The sequence below is a fragment of the Orbicella faveolata genome, unplaced genomic scaffold (assembly GCF_042242905.1).
Source record: "Orbicella faveolata isolate gen_17 unplaced genomic scaffold, um_ofav_v1 contig_14, whole genome shotgun sequence".
NCBI classification, from domain to species: domain Eukaryota; kingdom Metazoa; phylum Cnidaria; class Anthozoa; order Scleractinia; family Merulinidae; genus Orbicella; species Orbicella faveolata.
Window position 1 is genome coordinate 9,232,914 of NW_028301541.1, and position 22,087 is coordinate 9,255,000.

General features: G+C 37.9%; 1 protein-coding gene and 3 long non-coding RNA genes across 4 annotated transcripts; 1 reads left to right on the forward strand and 3 right to left on the reverse strand.

The window, feature by feature from the left end:
• Nucleotides 1–1,915: 1,915 nt before the first annotated feature.
• Nucleotides 1,916–6,658, forward strand: LOC149113833 (uncharacterized). Its single transcript, XR_016206573.1, has 2 exons — nt 1,916–3,264; nt 5,200–6,658. It is a non-coding gene; the product is annotated as an uncharacterized LOC149113833 (long non-coding RNA).
• Nucleotides 6,659–8,024: 1,366 nt separating this feature from the next.
• LOC149113834 (uncharacterized) lies at nt 8,025–10,141 on the reverse strand. The gene has a single exon (XM_089287505.1). It carries the CDS (start codon nt 9,975–9,977, stop codon nt 8,466–8,468), a length of 1,512 nt encoding a protein of 503 aa, XP_089143631.1. The 5' UTR covers nt 9,978–10,141; the 3' UTR covers nt 8,025–8,465.
• Nucleotides 10,142–10,950: 809 nt separating this feature from the next.
• Nucleotides 10,951–11,389, reverse strand: LOC149113835 (uncharacterized). Its single transcript, XR_016206570.1, has 2 exons — nt 11,278–11,389; nt 10,951–11,100 (listed from the first exon to the last, which is right to left on the reverse strand). It is a non-coding gene; the product is annotated as an uncharacterized LOC149113835 (long non-coding RNA).
• Nucleotides 11,390–15,740: 4,351 nt separating this feature from the next.
• On the reverse strand, nt 15,741–20,293 carry LOC149113836 (uncharacterized). Its single transcript, XR_016206569.1, has 4 exons — nt 19,991–20,293; nt 19,316–19,404; nt 18,583–18,667; nt 15,741–16,684 (listed from the first exon to the last, which is right to left on the reverse strand). It is a non-coding gene; the product is annotated as an uncharacterized LOC149113836 (long non-coding RNA).
• Nucleotides 20,294–22,087: the final 1,794 nt, after the last annotated feature.

Below are 22,087 nucleotides of genomic sequence, written 5' to 3' on the forward strand. Positions count from 1 at the left end.
TGCTTGGCTTCTTTGTGTTTGGTTTCCATGATGCTGTCACTGAAATCGCACAAGGTCAAAAGGAGTCCACTCAAGACGGCATCTTTAAGAGCCTTCTCGACATAAAACCCGGTGTAAGCTACCAGTTCTTTCACATTGGCAGTAACAGTTTCAGAGCCAAAAATTAAAATAAATTGAAATCCTCACAGAACTCTTTCTTGGCTTTATACTTCTGTCTAGTTAATTCTTTCGGAGTGTTTGAAATCCACTGGAAAAATTTTTTGAGGCCAGTGCAAAAACATACCAATATTTCGCTTATCAAAGGGCTAAAACCAGAGTTGTTCAAAAGTTTCCCTGCTTTTTCATAGAAGGCCGAAACACCATTTTCATCAAATGTGACATCATAACTGCTTAAATAAACTTTTTCGACAAACTTTCTGTGCTTCCAAAAACCATTGTGTCTTATTTTGTTTGAGAGCATCAGCTACTTGGCCAATTCTTCGTACAATAGTTTCTGTAGCTCTTGTAGCTTGGTGCATCATTGCTGGGTAAAAATTTGCTGGGTCGAGTTGAGAAGCATTTAGGATGTCCAGTTTGACCAAGGTGCTTCTTTGCATATTCTCGTCTGCCATATATAAGTGATACTAAACATTTTTTGTTAATTTTAATTAACAGATGGGTGTTTTCCAAATTGAATACATGTACATGTAGCGCAAAACCTCTCAATAAAGTTTTTCACATTGAATTACATTAGTTTTTCTCTATGATTAGTGTGTGGGTACTGTATACATGTAACTGTTGAACAGTATATATACCGCATATCTATTATCATTCATGCCTGTGTTTTGTATTTGGAAGATTCAAGTGTAAAAAAAAAGTGAATAATTCTCATGTTTGCTCATGCTGGAAAGGCCTACTTTTCCTAAAAAGGCAATTCAATTAATTAAGTAAATGCCATTAATCAAATAACTACTTGTTTTCAGTATTATCCACTCGGTTTCCCAAACATGCCTTGAACTGTTCTCCTTTCTCAGTCATTTCTTAATTCTGCTTTCCACACAGGCTCATTACAGATGACTCCCATATCCCCAAGTTACTTTTGATGTTCTGGTGACTCAGGAATGGGATAGGTGGAGCTTGCAGAAGAACTTCCAGTAACTGATCTTCATTGAAAGCCATCTGCAACACCACGCACAATGAGTTCTCCGTTCTTCTTCAGAATTGGGTGATAAACTGACTTCAAACTGGACAGCTGTTGAAGGGTTTCTTGTCCAAGATTACTTACATGGTTGTAGTTATCTGGCCCTAACCAAGAACAACTGTAACAATGGAGCTTAACAGGTTGTGGGGCGCCACTAATTTGACTCTTATTGCTGTTTCTCTAGTAAAGAACTTACTCTACTGCATCCATGGGAATGCATCAGTGTAGTGATAAACAATTATTTTTTCTTTAGGGACCATTATTGCTTCCTGTAGAGATTTTTTTGCTAAGCAGCCATTCCACAGTGTTTTTAACATTTATGTATGCTGCAACAACATCGTTGTGTTCAGTAAAAGTTAGTGACAAACTTTCTTTCAGAGCCTCCTCTTGTACCTTGAGCTTTTCACGCATGTCATCTTTTGGTACCATGGTATTGATTCCAGAAACATGTTCTAGTTCTTTATCAAGCTGATTTCGAACTATGTTTTGATATTTAGTGTAGCCAATGTCAAAATTATTTACTACATGTAGTTCAGTTGCAAACTGGACAAAATAATTGAAATTCTCCTTAAAAATGACTGGCATGAAGGTGCTCTGAAAAAACTCTCCATTTTTATGTGAAATAACAAAGTCGACCAGCTCAGCTTTTTCTTGTTGATCTTGGGGCATGTTTAAATCGTCAATAAAATGAACCCATTTTCCGCATTTTGCTGGAGTCAAACGTTTTTCCTTGGAGTGATAATTTGGGGATATACTTACATCTTGTGGTTTGGACTAAAGGGTACAAACTGACTGTTATTTTAAGGAATAAAGAAGCGAGTCTGGGTAACACTCCGCCACCATCGCAACAAGTACCTCTAGTTCTCCGCGTAACTTGCTTTCGGAAACTGAGCCCTGTATAAGTTTACTTCTTAATTACAGAAGTGAGGAAGTTGGCACGTACCTGGAAATACTACACGAAAACGCAGTTGAAAATTCATCTGGTTTCAAAAGTTCTTTAAGCCTCGCAGAGCGGTGGTGGTGCGGGACGTCCAGGAAATAATTTGCTGCAACTGCAGCTTACAGCGGTGGGTTTCTTAAGTTTTCTTCGCGCTTGTGGCTTGGGTGGTTTTGGAAATGTTTTCTTAATCCACGACCTATTTGGTAGTTGTTTTCGCAGTCGGAACAACTAAAGACCTTGGGCATGGTAATGGTGTTGTGTTGTTCAAACCTCAAAAACGTTTTGTGCATCTGGCGATGACGTGATCGTAAGCTGATAGCGGTCACGCGAGGTGTCACTTTAACTTTCCAAAATATTTTTGTGGGTTAATAGACGTGATATTTATACTCCTTTGTAAGCTTTTTGTGTTGTTCAGGGATACAATTCTGCTAAAAATTCCAAGGCCATTTAGTGATGTAACTAGTGGCGCTTCATCGCGCGGGAAAATCACACGGGGAAATGTAAACACGCGCTTCTTGTTTGACATTACAGTTAACTATCTCAAGCAAAAACAACAGTTAGCATCACCTTTTTTATAATTTTATTAGTAATTTTGGCCGCGAACGAACTTCTGTCCGAATTGGTGATTTGAACGATTTATCTTCAAGCCGTGGAGTAGTATACCTGTCTTACTCTTATAAAATTATAAAAAGTCTATTTAAAACCCAAAGTTCAAGCTTCAGTACAAGAAAAAAGTTATTTGCTCATTCATGCGTAAGCAATGAATGATTATCGTGAGGTAGCAAATGTCGACGGAAGTTTGTGGACGGAAGTTTGTGGACAGACGTTTATGGACGCAAATTGTGGACCGTAAACGGAAGAGAAAGTGTCCTCACCACCCCTCCCCCCTTCGGCTTACTAAAAGTCCAAATAAACTTCGATGTCTCTGCAATAAGTAAGTGCAAAGAATAGAAAATGTTTCTCTAGTGTAATAAATAAATTTTAACATCAAGTCAGAGATTCGTAACCTCGGAAAATTGCAATATAGATTGAGAAGCCGAAATGTTCACACCTAGGGAGCCCTATATGGGTTATTTTAACACATGCTACCGCAACGAGGCAGTCGTGGCAGCCATATTGGTTAAACACATTTGCTTTCGTATTGGTAAGTATTCATTACTTTATTACTATGCTTTTCCTGTGGAACTCATCAACATAAAACGGATACATCGATCATAATGGCCTGATACTGTAGTCTCACCAAACCTCCAATTTCGAGACTTTCGAGGCTCGCTCGAACGAAAACTGCCATACGATCTGCCTAAAATCAGCATGGCAATACATACCACAAAACAAACTCTTATTAAAGGTTGCTTGACGTGGCTACCAGTCACATTAGATCAAAAACATTCAATGTTGTCGGATTCATAACGACGAGCCTTGTTTGGAAGTTTAAATTACAATGGAAAGGGAAAATTGACTTCATCATCCTCGGCAGGGTGAAGAAATGTTCCAAGGAGGACCAAATATTTGTTAGGCCCGGTTCATACGTCGCATTTCTGCCGTGTCGAATTCAATTCAACGAATTAAATTCGACAGAAATTCGACGTATGAATCGGCTGCCGCATTTCTGCCGCACGTTCGACTGGTCTTGTCGCATTATCCGACAGAAATGCGACACCGATTCAGACGTCGAATTTCTGCTGTGTCGAATTTAATGCATACATTTTGTTAATGTATTGAGCATGCGTAAATGTTTTCCCGTCAAAGAAAAAGAAGAAACTTGGCCATTCTTGACCCAATGCAACCTGAACATATTGCAACACATACTGCTCCGTTGTCAGCCTTCTCCTCGTTCCATTGGCGGTCAATTTTTCGCAAAATTAAAGTCCTTCGTCGCTCAGTATTTTCGTCCGCCATATTGGATACTCTACGTTTAAAACATTTTCCGCTGGCCGACATACCCGACAGTATAAATTCTGAATTAAGTGCGACACAAGTGCGACGTATGAATCCACAGTCGCATTTCTGCCACACTTAATTGAATTGAATTCGATACGGCAGAAATACGACGTATGAACCGGGCCTAAGGTTAAAATGATAATCTGGGTGCATTTGTAAACCGTTAGTTGAAGATTAGCAACTGTAACTGAAAAATTATGGTGACCGTTGTCAGTTTGCAGAAAACTTGCTTGTAAACAAACATTTAACCTTTGCAAGAATTTTGTAAGAAGGAGAAAATATACCTGTTTTTTTGTGATCTGCTAGTTAAATATTTTAATGTTGCTTTTATTAAATTTGTTCTATATTTTACAGAAACTAATTTTTTGTGTCTTTAACAAACAACCATGTTAAGCCTAACACTGCATTAATAAAAGCCAAACCTCATGGTTACCCTGAAATAAGGATATTACCAGTCTGACGAGAAATCCTAGGAAGTTGAAGTTAAAGTGGTTCTAATGACTACACTACAAGACAAAGTGGGTTACAGGGGACAGTCCTGAACTGGTTCAAAACATATTTTTCTAATAGAAATCAGTGGATATCCATCAGTGGAACACTTTCTAGCTGCTTCAACCTGGATTGCTGGGTCCTTGGGGGGGGGGGGGGGTGGGGGGGTACTGTCATATATGGGCTATATAGGTATGTGCCGCTGTGAAGGGTATGATTTTCAAGCAGTTTACTCTAGTATAGGGTATATAAATCAGAGCATTTGGGTCTAGAATAGGGTATCGTTTTTCACGAAACTGACCAGTTGGTTGAAGATTTTATCTAGACTAAGGAAACCAGGAATTGCCAGTCAAAAATATAAAAAAATCAAATCAATAAGTTTAAATTTACGCAAATAAGCCTCCACAGTGTCAATACATGGGGGGATTTGGGGAGTTTACTTTAGTATAGGGTAGCAAAATTCAGCTGAACTAGCTCTGGTTTAGGCTAAGGGTTCCAGGGTCCCAGTGGCACATCGCTACCCAGAAATTCCCAAAGTACCTCCCCCCCCTCCCCCCCCCCCCCCCCCCCGGGTGCTGGGTGCCTCAAGGCTCTTCTTTAGGACCTATACTATTCATTATTTACTCATCTCAGTCATTCAATGTTATAGAAAAACACCTACCACATGTACATGGCTTTACTGATGACACTCAGCTTCATTTAAGCTTCAAGCCAGATGGCCAAATCAGTCAAGATGTTGGAGTGAGGGCTGTAGAAAGGTGTATTGCAGATATTCAAAGCTGGTTGATTAATGATAGACTCCTACTTAATGATGGCAAAACTAAGGTGTTATTAAGGACAGTGCCTACTTTTGTTAGTGCACATACTTTCTGCGCATCACGCAAGGCATGGTTTAAGCGCCACGCACGCGCTGGGGTAGACATTGACGCAATCAACTACGCTACCAAGTACACGACTAAAAGAAAGCAAATTTTTCCTACTGTGACCAAATCAAGTTTAATGAGCCCTTACTTAAACAAGGAACACCAAAATAGCAGCATATCGCTAACCACTAACTGTTAATGTCATCCAGCTGAGAATCTAGCTGGTTTTGTGGGAAATTATACTGAAATCGAACTGTAAACATGTACCTGCAGATCAGCAGAGGGCATAGTGCACGCGCAAAACAAGTGCGAAATATGCAAATGTTTTACTTACTGGGGAGGTGACAGGAAAAAATGTAACAGGCACCATAACAGTTTTGAAAAAAGATCAATAACTTTAAAAAATGCGTGGTTACCCCCACATTTTATGTTGTGGAATAGAAGTGGCAAGCCTATTCAACACATGTTTAGTTTCTGGTTGTGAGCAAACGGTATTATATTTTAGCTGAACCAGAGGGAGGCTGTCAGAGACGCTAAAAGCGCTGTTGCAACAATTTTGTTATTTAAAACATACAAAAAATGGTTTTTATGTTACCATTTACCATGCAGTTGTAAGATCTTTATAAATGTGTTTGCTTTTCTGTTTGTAAAGGCGAATTCGAAGGAAACCTGTGAAGAAATATCCTTTCCTTCTTTTTTCAGAAAATGCTGATGTCAGCATTTTTGTTGATATTCAAGGCTAATTATCTCGAAAAAATTTGTGGCTACCCCCATTTTTCTTTGTGGATTCCGATAGCCCTTGCAAAGATCTACTTTTTCCGTGTAGTCCTAACCTGGTGCAAAAACCTTTGTATTTAGTAGGTACTGTCCTTAATTGGGACACAGTATCAGCTAAATAAGTTAGATCACAACATTTGTTTACACATTGGTGGTAATAACATTACTTTGTTGCCTGCCCTTGAAATTTAGGAATGTCCATGCCTACACATAACACCAAGACATGCAGAAGTGCATTCTTTTATTTACATAATATTAGAAAAATTAAGAAAATTATATCTATCTGAGGATATTCTGTGTATTGTTCATGCCTATATTACTTCTTGACTCAGCTATTGTAACAACTTAATGTAAAAACTTCACCGGTGTATGTTTTTCATATTTAGTCTTCGATGAATTTATTATAAACCGCTATTGATCAGTGTATGTAAATAATGCTATAAAATTATTAAATTATTATTATGATTATTTAACAGCATTGTCATTTAACTAGATGTCCTTAATATTTCACCAAGTATCCTATTAAGATTTTTGGACACCCTCATATTTTGTTACTCTTAGGCAACCTATTGCCCTTGACAAAAACTTTGGGTAGACTGAGTACTTTTGGCAATAGCATTACTGGGGTGGTGGGAGTTGCAGTGGCCTCATGGTTAGTGTGCTCATCTCTGGATTGAGAGGTCCAGGTTCGAGCCCTGGCCGGGGACATTGTGTTGTGTTCTTCGCAAGACGCTTTACTCTCACAGTGCCTTCCTCCACCCAGGTGTATAAATTGGAACCGGTGAACTTAGTGCTGGGAGTAACTCTGCAATGGACTTGCATCCCATTTAGAGGGGTGGAGGGGGGGCGGGGGAGGTGAGAAATACTCTAAGTCACGTCACGTCACAGAAACCGGGATATCAGCTCTGGCCTGATAGGCCACTTGGTTTGTATGCAGACTTTACTTTTACCATTTCTAGGATGGTTCAGATACCAAATGTGAGCTATAATTGCCCACATTGGTTACCCAATCCATCCCAGAGCTCCTAGTGCCAAAAGCTGACCTTTAATCTTCTCAGGTTTGTGCCATTAGTAATTAGTTCAAAGTGATTTGTCAGGTTTTCATGTTCATGGGAATGGATCAACAATTTGTGATCCTAGAAATGCCTATTCCCCCCACAGAGGGGACTGTCGGTTTGCCGATCCCCATGTGGAACATGGATATTTTCAGAAGACTAATGATTTCCTACAGTCTATTCGAACTCAACCCCTGCTATTTCAAACTGTTGTTTCCCTTGAGGGCTCCAATTAACGGGGTTCAACTGTATCAGTATTTCATAAACAAATAGCGTAATGCAAATTGGTATCACCCAACTAGTGGACTAATGCAAATCCTGCATTTTGATTGGCTACGCTACTAGAGGACTGTTACTAATAGTCGTCGAGTAGCGAAATTGGCGCAATCGAACGTGACGCTCTCTTTCGTTTTATTCCCAAATAAATATTTCTTCAACTTGCATTTGCTAACTTTACTATTGTCTTTTCTGTCCGACTAGTTGGGTGATACTAAAACAGTTAGACCCTTCGCCCTCAAGGGCCACAGGTCTATAGCCCATTCGGCTTCGCCTCATGGGCTATTGACCCGTAGCCCTTGCGGGCTGCGGGTCTAATTGTTAATTAGTCATTACATGAATGAGCTGGCTCTAAGAGCCCTTTGATTTTTCCCAGGCAGACGACGTAGCGAACAGTGAAAACAAACCGACGCCATTTTTTCCGCGCGTGTTTTTTATAATGGAGACTGGAGCTATATCCCCCCAATTTTTAGCTCAACAATTTCCGGTAGAAATGAGCAGTGTTTATATATGCACCACGATCTGCTTTTGTTTCAATGCTAATCAAACAGAAAACAATTATACTCCACGGGGTATTCCTCGAATTCTCAGCTTGCTGCTTTAAGTTTTTGATCAAGCCGCACAGCCCAAAACATACATACACAGCAAAAACCAGATAGCTGAATTGATGTATCGAGTTGGGGTTGCATAATGCTAGTATAATGTACAAAAGCCTAGCTGTGCAGGGGTCGACAAGTTCAGGTCTGTTTTTGCCGCGTGTCTTGATAAAGTCATGCATTATAGCCATAACAATGTTTCCCCTCTTAGAACTGAGGCACCCGTGATACGTCGCTCGTCTTATTTTTCCGAGAAAATAAAGACAAAAAAATGAATAAAGTAACTTGTCCTGGTGACGAGCTTTGGAGTTTTCAATAGAAAAAAAAGTGAAAGATAGCAATTGAAACCTAGTTTCCACTTTGTTGGCCATTTTTTAAGTATTCTTTCAGGGAAGATAACTTGAACAAAATTCCATCGTTTTTGGCACTTCTACAAGCTGCAGCCGCTTTGTCATACAGCGATAACGCTTCCTTTTGCCATGTTTCTACTTCTTCTGCAATGTCAGCCACTTTCGTTTTGTCAAATACAATTTTGCTCTTGCAAATCAAGCGGAATGCGTCGGCGTAGTTATCCTCAAACTCAGTTTTCAAGTCTGGTTCCTCCAGCCTTTGAACACAGCGTTGTGCTACGTCAAGATCCGAAACACTGCTTGGACAAGGATCAAAACCGTTCTTTGAAAACCCAAGATGCAGAAGTGCTTTGTAAGCAAAAACGAATTTAAGATAAAAAGGACCTCTGGGAATGCTATCCAAGTTTCTCTCGCACATTTCAATAACCGAGTTCCAAACAGGGGTAAATCTCTCTTTCTTGCTTTCCAGTGAGCCGTCCTCGTTCAGCAAACATTCGACAATACGTATCTGGGAAATAATCTCTTCTTCTGGGCTCTCAATGGTCGACACAGCGCTACTTGCTTCCTCAGCCAAGGCCCTTGACTCGGAATGTTTTTGTTCGTACATCCGTTTCAAAGATTTTCTTGTCAGTGCCCTTGAAAAAATTCTCGAACTATTTTCTCCCGCTTTCCAAGCATTCTTAATAGTATCATTCAACAAACGCATGGCTTCTTCACTTTCTCCTTGAATGTTGTAACCATAGGCAAGTTCGATCTGCACAAAGAGCTTTGTTGTCCATTCTTGAACATTACAGAGAAAAATTTGCGACTGCCGTTTAAACTCTTCCCAGTCCAACTTATAAATAGCGTCAGTGAAAGTCCGCATGACGCGTTTGTAATGTTTTGGATACTTCACAGTCGCTCGATGAATTTTTTCAGGCGCATAGGTGGACGACTTCCTCGAAAAGTACTGTTCATATTCCCCTACAGCCAACTGCTCCCTTGTCAGTTCCGTTCTCAATCTTACCACTTCGTCCGTATCAAAGCTCTTCTCTTCTGCAATTTTTTTTAAGTCTCTTGTTGAAAGTCTAAGGTTTCTGAAACAAGCAATAGCTTCAGAGCAAAAGCTTTGAAACTCGCCATCTTTCACTTCAGCATCTTTGGCGGCCATATGACAAACCTTATTACGCAGCACCTGAAGACGGCATATTTCGTTATACCTCCGAGGATCTCTGTTCTTCAGGTTAACTCCAACAGAATCAGAATGTAGCATGCAGTAACACAGAATAGATGGGTCAAACTGCGACGAGTCGCCTTTGCGAATAGTTTTCAGCGCTCTTCTGTTTCGTCGTCGATTTAGGGGTGACTCCTTCGAGGAAAACCGCTCTCCATCTCTTCTTCTGTCGCGCCATTTTGAACCATAAAGCCTGTGCCACTCTTTCTTGAACAGTTCCCTCAAAGCTCTCGAGAAAATGGTCACAACAATGTGTACCATCCGAAAGTAGTTAAGCTGTTCCTTTGAATACGGCATGCCGATGTCTTTGACGAGTTGCAAAGGGTATTTAGAGGACTGGCTTATAATTACAACTGCGCTAAATACAACATTCGTTCTAGTGGTTTATATCTGCGCCACAAGGCTGCTTTTGTCTCAACGCAAATCAAACAAAAAGCAATTATATGCAACGGGGTTTTTCCCCGAATTCTCAACTTTTTGTTTCGGTTTTTGATCTCATTGTGTGACCTAACTGTGACAGTCCCAAACACATATCAACACAGTTTTGAATCACGAATTCCGACGCCGTCCCTGTGAATTAGTAGGGACCTTAAGGTACCAGGACGGGACGAGCTAAGACGGCTACCTACGGAAGCCGATAAGGGACAATCCCAAAATATTTTCAGATCCGAAAAAGAAATATCAGAGATATCCCCCGCTATTTGCCATTCCAGAATTCTAAAATTTGCTCACTTCTAGCGGTCTTAGAGTTACAACTAGGGACCTTAAGATACGAGGACGGGAAGGCCAGGACGGCAACGGCAGTGGACGCGGGAAACTTTCGCGGGTCCCGTCGTGTCGCCAAAAATAAAATGCTTAAGATGTGCATTTTCGCAAAGGACGGCGACGTCAATAATTGGAACCTCGTACAAGCTATTCACAGAAGCAATAACATCCATTAGACTATAAAAGACATGATAGAAATCTTATCCTATTAGGCTTAAACGATAGTGAACAGCGATGCTGAATTTCTTTCTCTTTATAAGCGAAGCAAACATCTGTCAATATTTTAATAGAGAAACCATAATTTCCGTATGAAAAAATTAAATGAACAATCTGATCGACCTGCTTCAGATGGCTTTTTACCACTAAAGCGTTTGGGAATTCTGTCGCCGAAGAATCCTGACTTTTGTTGAACGTTTCAATTTCCATCTGTAATTATAACAAGCATTATAAAAATCAAACAAACGTTGCATCAACTTCCGGGTAGTATAAAAACAACAACTAAACATCAGTTTGAAAATGTGTATTTTATTTGCTCGATAGATGCTCCATGGCATTCATTCTTACAACAATCTATCAACTGTACTTACACTGATGTATTCTCAATGCATACAGTTTGTATTGAGCTTGCACACTCGTGATAGCGTCTGCACAGTGGCTGCAGAAACACAAACGAACGGACGAGGAATATTTTTACTCACATTTTCGTATCTCAGCGTAGTATTCTACACTACAATCACGAAAACTGTGAACGCTATAAACATTTCTATCAATACAACTGAAAATAAAGTCGATTGGAACAGTTGTCGGGGCAAAACAAGTGCAAAATACTCACGTCTTCGATACGACGGCTAGTCGGGCGAAATGGCGTCCTCGACGAGATGAGGACGACAGAGAGATTAGGCGAGAGTTCTCGTGCGCATGTCCGGTTGAGTCAATTTACTTCCAGTAGCCGTCCTAGCTCGTCCCGTCCTGGTATCTTAAGGTGCCTACTGAAAAGCTGTGACTGGACTGGAGGTTCAGCATAGAGCATTTATAATGATGAGGAATGAGAGTGGGACTGGATAAGGGCAGGGGATATAGGGAGCATGGGATGGGCAGATATCGAGAGGAATGGCACTATATCTACGTTTAGCGAAAAAATGAAGAAAATCTATCGATTAGAAGTTTGAATTTTATGCAAAATGCACCATCGAATTATGTTCTTTTCAGCTCTTCGTTTATCTGTGCGGCGGTTTCAAATGCCTATTGAAGGGTAGAGCATTTATAATGATGAGGAATGAGAGTGGGACTGGATAAGGGCAGGGGATATAGGGAGCATGGGATGGGCAGATATCGAGAGGAATGGCACTATATCTACGTTTAGCGAAAAAATGAAGAAAATCTATCGATTAGAAGTTTGAATTTTATGCAAAATGCACCATCGAATTATGTTCTTTTCAGCTCTTCGTTTATCTGTGCGGCGGTTTCAAATGCCTATTGAAGGGTTAAGTTTTATGAAAACGTTGGCAACATTTGGAATTATTGACGCAATGAATTCACACTGATACACTTATTACATGGATAGTGAGTTGATTCATCCTTGATATTTTAAGCTAAAAACCCTGGAGATCATGCTGATTTGCGCGCAAAAATTTTTCAAAATCAGACTAGTTTTCCACACTTTATCTCTGAAACGAAGTCCGTGACCCTCAATTTTTTTTTATTTCTGAAACAAGTAATTCATTATCTGTCCACGGTAGAAGTTTAAAGAAAATCTATCGGGTAAAGCATATTCGCGCGAACGTCCTTAACGAAATATGACGGCCGCGTGAATTAGTCTTCACAAATGTATTTAATTTCAGGTATTACTGTCTTAATAAAGCCCAAAAAATGCAAATATCTTCTGTGAAATTGTTATTTTTGAAGTGATACAATAGTTTTGCATTAGAAGTAAAATCCAAGCCGTGAAAGTATGCGTCGAAGTTTTTGTTAGCGATTGGTTGTAATTTGTGATCAATATTCATGACTACTTGTGGAATTTGCGCGCGTCAAACCAAACACTTGGAAATAGTGCGAAGACGTGGCTTTATGTGCTCCTGGTGATGTCGGATCTGGGGTGTTCTTCCTTCGAAGAAGAGAAAGCAGGACGAGATGGAAATATTAAAATATTACTGGTGAGTGTACGCTTTAATCTTTTTGCTCTTCACCAAACGGAACAATTTCTACCTTCCTAAAGTAAAGTTCCACTCTTCGTTCGCAATTTTCTTTGCCGAGCTGCACACAGCTTCGTTCATAACCCAGATACTCGTAGTTTTGCAATCGATGAGATGAAAACTTTCAGTTAAGGGTTATAAGAAATAATTTTTGCAAACGTTTGTAAGATACGCTAAATTTGTTTGATATCTTCTGTTCTCTTGTTGCGTTTTGTTCCTGGAAATTGAAAACCGTTACTACGTGCAGCCGGTCGGTTCATACGAACTTTGGTCGCTGTTTGCCCTGGTAGTAATAGTGTATCTTGGAAACACATCTGTCTCGAGAAAAAAGCTCATGTCTCTCTTTATTGTCTTCCTTTTAAGGAGAGGAGATGTCCTAACGGCGAAGATGGAGTTTACTGGTATGACCCGGCGAACGAAAGAAAAGAATGAAATTCACGAGGAGCTAATGGTTATTCAACTTTGGTGATGACAACGAGATAAGAATTTTAATTTCATAACTTTCGATCAAAATGGTGGCAACATATTTGAAGCTTGCGTTGTAAGGATTAGTTGATTAGTTTTTTGTAGAAGAAAAAGTCGTGGTACTTTTTGGTTTCGAACGATTAATAGATGTTTTCACTGAGCTAACCTTCGGCCGTAATAAATCTGAGGTCTCGACTCTGGTAGCCACCAATTTGGTCGACACGATTTCGGGAAATAGTTTAAGTGATTAAACAACGTTGAGTTTTTACGGTGGCACATATTTGGCAACATCTAAATTTTTGTGATCAAAACGCGGACGTTTTATTTCGGAATCGACGATGTAATGCAACGTTGGGTGTTTTTTTTTTTTTTAGGCAAAAACAGATTTAAGTGGCCTGGCGATAACAAAATTCACTCTACTAGAAAGAAATTGCTTCACTAGAATTAAAATTATCGCGCAACATTTTACTCTCTTTAGATCGAGTAAAACCTCGGAGTTGTATTCAGTGTTTTTTTCATGTGAAAGGAGAGATTGATAGGACTGCATGCCTGAAGCGTAAAACAGATTAAAAAATATGTTTTGGAACAAACGAAATTATTCTGAACAAATTTAAATTGTCTTGCTGCTTTCAAAATTATCTTCAAACATCAAAGTCTCATCGAATAAAGCCTCGAACTCTTAATGCAATAAAGTAAACAAATACTAGGACCATGAAAATTACTCTTAAAAGAGCACCGATCTGGTCATCCGGATTAGTCATCCGAATTAATCAACACAAAACTGTATTATGAAAGAGTTCCAAAGATTTCCCAACGGTAACGAAAGTTTTGGAAATACTTTATGGTGTTTGGAAGTCCAAAGGGAAATTTCTCAGAGATCAAAAAAGGCATTCAAAATCATCTGATTACCGAGATAGTTATCTCTCGCAGTAAATCGAAGTTTTTCTTTCGTATTGCTCCACCACAAGTACTCAAAAGAAATTTAAAATATCCAAGTTATTGGACATACTACAACTGTCAAATTTTGAAGTGCCACCTTAACGACATATCAACGTTTGTTTAACCTGTAGATATTGAAAGTTTAGGGTTCTAAGATCAATATCTGGTTTTTTAAAGGTGTTTTATAAAGAGAAAAAGAGAAATCAGCGAGAGTGAAGCAAAATCATCGACTAGGACATATTGCCTTGATGTGCTATCAAATTCTCAAAACTACAGTTACGACCAAGTAAGGCAATCATTAAGTAGAGTTGATATTTTCAGCTTTAAATTACGAACGAGTCCAGGATCACGGAGAACAACTGAAAATATAACCCGTTTTTGAAAGTTTTAACATTTGCAAGCCAAATTCGATTGTGCCATCTTTTATTTTTCAACAATTGTCTAGCAATGACCTCTAAAAAGTACCTTTCGCATTGAGCTACTACAAAATAAACATTTAAAATTAGCTATTGCACTGATTGTTTTTTTAGGATTTAAAAGGCTGCCAACAATTGTTTTTACAATGATAACCAGACGAGAAAGACCAGCAACAAATTTCTGAACAAGGATGTTAATATTTGCATATCAATTGGTATTAAAAACGTGCCTTGTCATACAAAGTTTCGTGGCGCTTTTGCGATGAAACATGTTTGTTTTCCTTTGTAATTTCTAGCGTTTAAATTTCTGGAGGTCCAAAAGAGGTACATAAGCATTTTACTTTGATAATCAAATATTTATTTTGGAAAACATTTCAACAAGAGATTTAAATTTTCACGGTGGATTATTCCGGCATCGCTTCGAGTCCATAAAATATACTGAACCGGGCGAGTAAATTTTGCGTTATTTAAGGATAAACATCTTTGTGCTACCAGATATTGATTATTCTGTGGTGTTTACACTCTGGTTGTTGCACGGGAAAAGAGAACGGAGCGAACGGTCTCATTGGAAGAGAAAATTAACACTTTGAAACTTGAATGGGTTGGTTATAAAACATCGAAATTGGGCAATTTTTTGCGGGGGGACAATGATTGGATTTTGATTGATAAGAGTATTCTTGCTCCTGTGCAACTTATCCGGAGTGTACCCTCAATATTATCGTCTGACAGTAAAAGATATGAAATGGCAAGCGACAAACAGTCAAACTCGATTGGATGTAAAATTAAACTCGGTTTGTTGAAACGGTATTTCACGGTCGTTTTGCGAGAGTTAGAAATCTATTTCAGAATTAAATTTTATTGTCGCCTATTTGATCTATTTGTCATTTCATCTTTTTCATGTCTTGAGAAACTCTTGCATCACCTCGCACAAAACCCATCGCGAAATTCGTTGCAAAATGAAATTTTGAAGACTGTTTGGCAAAAAAATTACTTTGAGAGGAGAAAAAACAAACTTGAAATATCAAAATTGCTTTTTCAGTGCGAGGTGGTGCAGTATTTTTGACGGGATTTTCTGTCAACTGTTGCCTTTAAAAAATTTTTGCAATCAAAAACTTCTTAAAGGTAACCTCATTAAATTTTTCTCCAAAAAGTTGTAAGGGGAAACGCTGTGCAAATTTTTCAAATTTTCCCGCCAAAAGTCTTAGTTTTTAAACGCGAAATTTTTTCCTCACACGTTTAATTTAATTCAACTGATGTTCCATTAATTAATTAATTAATAATTGCAAGACAATAAAATGAAAAGAAACGAAAACAGCAAGTGGTGGTGTTTATTGTGTACACATTATTAAGAAATATTAAAGACAATAAAAATACTACAGCAAATAGAAGTCAATTACACACGCGTCTTCAATATAACTTTTATTTGCTTTTAAATAATACAATTAAAATTAATTACAAACAATTTGAATACGTAAACAAAATAAAAAAATTGCGCTTTTAAAAGGGCCTGGAAACTAGTCAAAATGTAGGCTATCTCTTTTACTTTTTTTTGACTATGTAGGGTTGCCAAAAAGAAAAAAAATTCTGCGCTTTTAAACAGAGTCTAGCCAGAAATCACGCATATACTGTGACTTTTGATGGGAAAAATCCTACATGGTGCAAGATTTTTTCTGCCAAAAGACTCGGTACATGTTTGACTCGAAACCTGACTCCATTTAAAATTGCGGACTTTTTTTTCTAAGGACAATTTTTACACTGTTCGATTTCTCACTGGGCCCTTTTAAAAGCGCATTCTCGGAAAATTTGTGAAATAGATAACAGACAATTCGACAATAATTTCAACGAGTTTAATAATTCGGGTTGCAAAAACAAATCCATGTAATGCTAATATTCTACGTTACTTTTAAAACTACAAACGTGAAATACAATTCACGGTTTCCTCAAAAAATTAGCAAGATACGAGACAATTTGGAAGATACTAAATAATTTGATTGTAATTCTGTTGTCTTCTATTGACTCCCGAGTTTTGTGTTATGAAATCACTAATACGAACTCCGCCCTAACAATCTTTCGCTAGAAAGTCAATCGAGATAAGCTTTGTCTTGTAAATCTACCTTACTTTTAAAACCAGATCCACTAAAGAAACAGCTAAACCAAGTTCTTTGCTTTCCTTTGCGTCCGTCTTTCGGCATGTTAATGTCACTGCGTGTACACTTAATATGGCAGTCTGAAAGAAAGATAAACAAAACGTCCAATTAACAAAGAGTATACTGAAAACCACCGAACAAAATATACATACAGTGTATGCTCGACCAAAGTTTACAAATTAGTTAATTCTCTCATCGGGAAGGTGCTTGTCGTTTGGTTGTATCATCATCATCATAGAAATACAATGAGTTTACATGGAGTTTAAGCATGACTTTTACGGCAGACGGCAAAGGTAACCTCTGATTTTGTGCTCTTTTCTTCTAGTCCGTAAATAAAGCACACGAAAATAGAATAACGTCTCCTACTATTCACCGCAAATGCAAATAATTTCACTATACTGTACAAACAGCTGAAGACAGACGGCAAAAGTTTCATTTTTGCCGCTTGCCGTGCCGTGAACAATTATTGAATAATAATAGATTTTACAGTAATTTACAGGTACATGTAAAGAACAACTTAAAACGCAGACAAACAGCAACATGCAATAAATAGCACTGGATAAAATATATCACTCTAAAACTAACCTTCATTTGCAACGTTTGAAGGCGAAAAGCTCACTGGCAAAATAGCACACTAAAAATCTCACAGAAAAAATGTTCGCGAGAAACCCGTAAATATTTGCATTGTCTTCCTAAGGATGAATGTAAATGCGTGGTTACTAGTCGCTATCTTCGAATAACTTGCGAAATTTTTGAAAATAAAACGCTCTCGGGTAGCTTCACATTTTCACAGAATTAAATTAAAGGTAATGTAATTTGCCTGAAGCTTCAGACCAAATAAAAACAAAAACTGAAACATTCCCACGAGCGAATAGCAAGATAAAGTTGCTTTAAAATTCAACTCAATTTAACTTTAAACTTGATGAATCATTGATGAGTTTGAGAAAGTTATTTCAAGAATATTTGCCAGTGGTATCTGGAAATCCCAGGGGGAAATTCAAACGGTGAAAATCTGAAAAATCTCATGGCAAAAAACAAAAATAATAATAACTCCATGATTTAAACGCAATTATGAAGCATTTCTCTCCAAATATTTAAGTTGTAACATTTGATGAGACTGATGTTTGTAATACTTTCAGGACACGTGCAGCACTAACATGTGGCACTCAGTTATTATGTTCTACAAGGTGGCTCTAGCTTTTAAATCTATAGATAAGATTCCTATATTTGTCCACTCAAATTGAATCCATGTAGTATTATCATGTACTTTTTATATATAGCAAAATAAAATTTAAGAACATTTTTTTTTTACTTTGGCACTCTTGAAATATAGACCTGTATACGATCTTTTTCAAGAAGAACTTCACGTCTAAATTTCTAGGCTGTCTGTTGTTCTGTGCTGTAAATTTCTTTCAGGGTTTGGTGTTGAGAATTTGGTGATATATCAAGACAATATTCTTTAGTTCATCAACTTTCTTCTCATTGCTTGGTCCTTATTCAGAGTCCTTAGTCGAGAAACAAATTTTCCTTACTGGTTTTGAGTTATCTAGACAGTTATCTAGGTTACTCTCTAAATCCTCTTTACAGTTTCTTCATGATTATGTCTGAAACTGTCAGGAGAAATCTTAAGCTGATCACTCATAAGGCTTAATGGCTAGCCTAAGGAAACATTGATACATAAACCGGAAAGCAACAGGTCGCTGAACCAATTAGGCCACTCCTCTCACAATTTAAATATTCATCGACAGCAGTTCCTCGGACATTGTATCCCTAAGGAATGATTGTATAACCTACCCCTGAAGGGTTAGGGTATCTGTTTAACCATTTAACAAGGGTTTCTTGATTATCAGAATAGTGAAACGATAATTATCATGGCTATTCGTTTAAAGTCTTTGCCTGTTTTGTGTACAACTATACCTACTATAAGCACCATCAAGTGATTAAAAACTCTTCCTACTAAAAGAAAATTGTAACTCACCTAATAAGAGATCTAATGCCTCAATTTGATTCGTTTCCCTCTTGAGTCTCAGCACAACTTTTATTGTTTCTTCTCTGTTTCGTATCTAGTAACAAGTAGGAAATGTTTTAACCTTGTGTTATCTTATTTATGCAATTTCAAAAACCACACAACTAAATATAAACCATCATATTTTTTCCATTTCAACCCTACAGGGGCAAGTTTCGACAATGAAGGTAAATTAAGTCTGCATTAGGCCAGGTGATCCAAACCACTACAGTTTATCCAGGTCTCTGTTGCATTAAGTGATAAGGCGTATTCCTATTTTGCCTGGATGGGATGTTAGTCTGTCACAGGGTTAGAACTCCGTATTAAATTTACCCAGTCCCCCTTTGAACACTTGGCGGAGGGAGGTACTGTGAGAGTAAAGTGTCTTGCCCAAGAACATAATGCAGAGACCCTAACCATTGGCACAAACCCAGAGTGCTTGACGTGCAGTGATTAGACCTCTGTCCCTCCTCCCACAAAACAATACTCCTCAACAACAGTACTCCAAGCAGGCATTGTAGTCTTTAGGCATTTTTGCACACCCTACCCCCGAAGGTATAAGGTCACATAACAAAAATTTACTGAAATAGCTGAAAGGTAGTGGAACAATAACATCTCTATTTGTTTCGATTTTCTGTCTGTATTATGAAAAATTATTCCTAATACTTAAATGATACCAAACATATTAAATAAAATTGTGACTGACCTACTATGGGATCCATTTTCTCAATTTGATTCTTTCTCCTTTTGAGTCTCGGCACATGGCTCGTCTCCTTGCTTCTCAGTTTTGTACATCTAGTAAGAAATTGTAAATGTTTTAACTTTTACGGAGTTCCTTGATCTCAATTAACTATTACAAACTACACAATTAAAAATAAGTCATCAGATGTTTAAAGTTTCAACCCTACTAGGGTGAGGTTTGACGATGAAGGTAAGGTAAGTCTTCATCAGGCCAAGTTATCCAAACTACCACACCTTGTCACATCCAGCTTATGCAGTATCAATTGATAAGGCGTCATTGTCTTTCTATCCCCCCTCCCTATGGGATAACAGTGTGTTGCAGCTAGGGTTAGCCCCAGTATAAAATTCACCCAGTAACCATTTGTAAATCTGGGGGAGGGAGGCACTGTGAGAGTTATATGTCATGTCCAAGAACACAATGCAGTGCAATGGCCGAACTGTGAAACAATTTAAAACACAAAAGTAGATCCCTTATTTTCTTTGCGACAGCTAACCCGGCGCGTTTTTTTTTTTTTTTTTTGTCTTATTACAACAAAAGCATTAAAGTACAACATATAAAATACGATAGAGAGATATTTGGGTCTGTACTAAATTATAGCCAATCTCGAGGAACAGTAGGATAACATAAATATAAACTCACCATTGTTGCATATAATTGAACAGGGGTGAATTTCTCTGTCCACTTATTACGGCACATCTGCACAGGAATACCAACTGAATCTACGAGGAGATAATGAACCCAAAACTGAGAAAATATTTAGCCAAATACAAACTCATTTACAATTTACAACATCCAACGATTATCAAAACATTTAGAGGTCATCACTTGTAATTTAGCAATCAATTCAAGATGGTAATAACAAACTAATATACTCTCTTAAGAATCCGGGAAACCAAAGTCGGAAACTTAATCTTGGTTTTTCTATAGGAGAATAAAAGTATGGTAATCATTTAAGACACCAGGGCACTTTCAAGCTCCGATGGGTAAGCAATGTTTTCTAACACACGAAACAAATATTACAAATAAACTGATGACATAATAAAACGAAAAATTATTTTCTTCCCATTATAATATCAAGTTAAAATTTGTCGAGAAGAGCAATCGCGAGTAATTTGGGGGTTATAATTGTCCTGATGTAGCTCCAAAGTCTCATTACTAATAGGGCAATAAATAAGGAGATTATACATTTTGAATATTAAATTGAAAGGTTTAAGTTACCTGGAGTATTTGTGTCATAACGGCTCCTCTTGAATCTTCGTTTTGTTTATCGTTATATCATTCCTGGAAAAATAATCAAGCTTGTTTGAATTATTTATTTTTGATTATTTTCGCGTGTTACCAAAGCATGCAATTTCTTAAAATCGCCTTCCGTTTAGCAGTTAACATTACTTAACAAAACCCTCCACGATTCATATCGGAACAACAACAGTGGAAGTGTACTGTTCGTAAGCACATCGCAGGTGAAATGACTTTTAATATACGACTCAACGAATTAACTATACTTGCCGATCAGTTTATGACCAAATTAGCTTCTTTATAATTATTTTGAAATACAAAAAACTAAACATTCCAGGGCATAAATTAATTTACGAGGGTGGCAAAACAGTTCCTCGGTTGAACAAGAAACAAACGAGTGAACACTCAACAGCGCTACGTTTTCCGAAGTAAAAGTTACAGGGAATTCATAAATTCTTCCTCTACCTCAAAAAGGACTTCTGCTCCGAGAAGCGTTACCGAAGCACGTGCTTGTAGATCTTGCTTGAAGTCAAGTTCCTGCTGCAAGTATTTGCGCTCCATGACATTCCCAAACATATCGACATCTCAAGTTAAGACTCGATATTTTCCCGTTGTAGTTGGCGAGGAAAAAAGTAGATTTCTGCTGTTACAATTTTGCGCGTCGATAACGTTCGATAGATGAATGCGACGAGCAAATGTTTCATCACACGCGTAATCTGCAATTTAAATTTACATAGTTTTGTGACCACGCATAATTACGAGCAGTAATAACAAAGATAGATTTCTGCAATTCCATTACGCGATTGGCCTGCCTTTCCGCTATAACTAATCGCAGGATATTTATAACTTTCTCCTGAAAAACTGACTTTGAAATTTGTTATTTTAAAGCAGGATATGTATTGATTCATTAAGAAATTGTTATTATTTTTTTATTTTATAAGGTCTTATAATTCTTTTACACGGCCTGAGAAATTCGCACATTTTTAAATGTCCAAGCCATAGCAACGCAACTCACCACGCTAAATGTGATAGACCTGTTTGCTTCCAGGATCATAACCCCTTGCCTATAACCACCTAAATTATACGAAAACACTGTCAAATGTTAAAAATTAACACCAGATTATATTTTGTCGCATTTATTGACCGATTTCACTAGAATAACTTTTCGAATTTACGAGATTTTTATGTTGGAACCAAGAGAAGATGAAGTGTAAGACAGTTAATACCTGTTCACCCGGTTTCGAAAATCCTAACAGGGCCTTGCATACGGCTAGCGCGCCTGAAATTTGGATTGACCAATCAAGATTCAGAAGGCGGGAAAAACTTTACTGTCCTTAAGTCAATGTTTAGGTATTGAAATCGGGCATCTTTTATCACTGGAGATGGCATTAAATACTCACAGAAAGGGGTTTAAAATTCCTAAAACCCTATCAGATTGTAAAAAAAGAAAAATATGAAACATTTTGTGTCTCCAAGCTTCTAATTTGACGCCAAGAATGG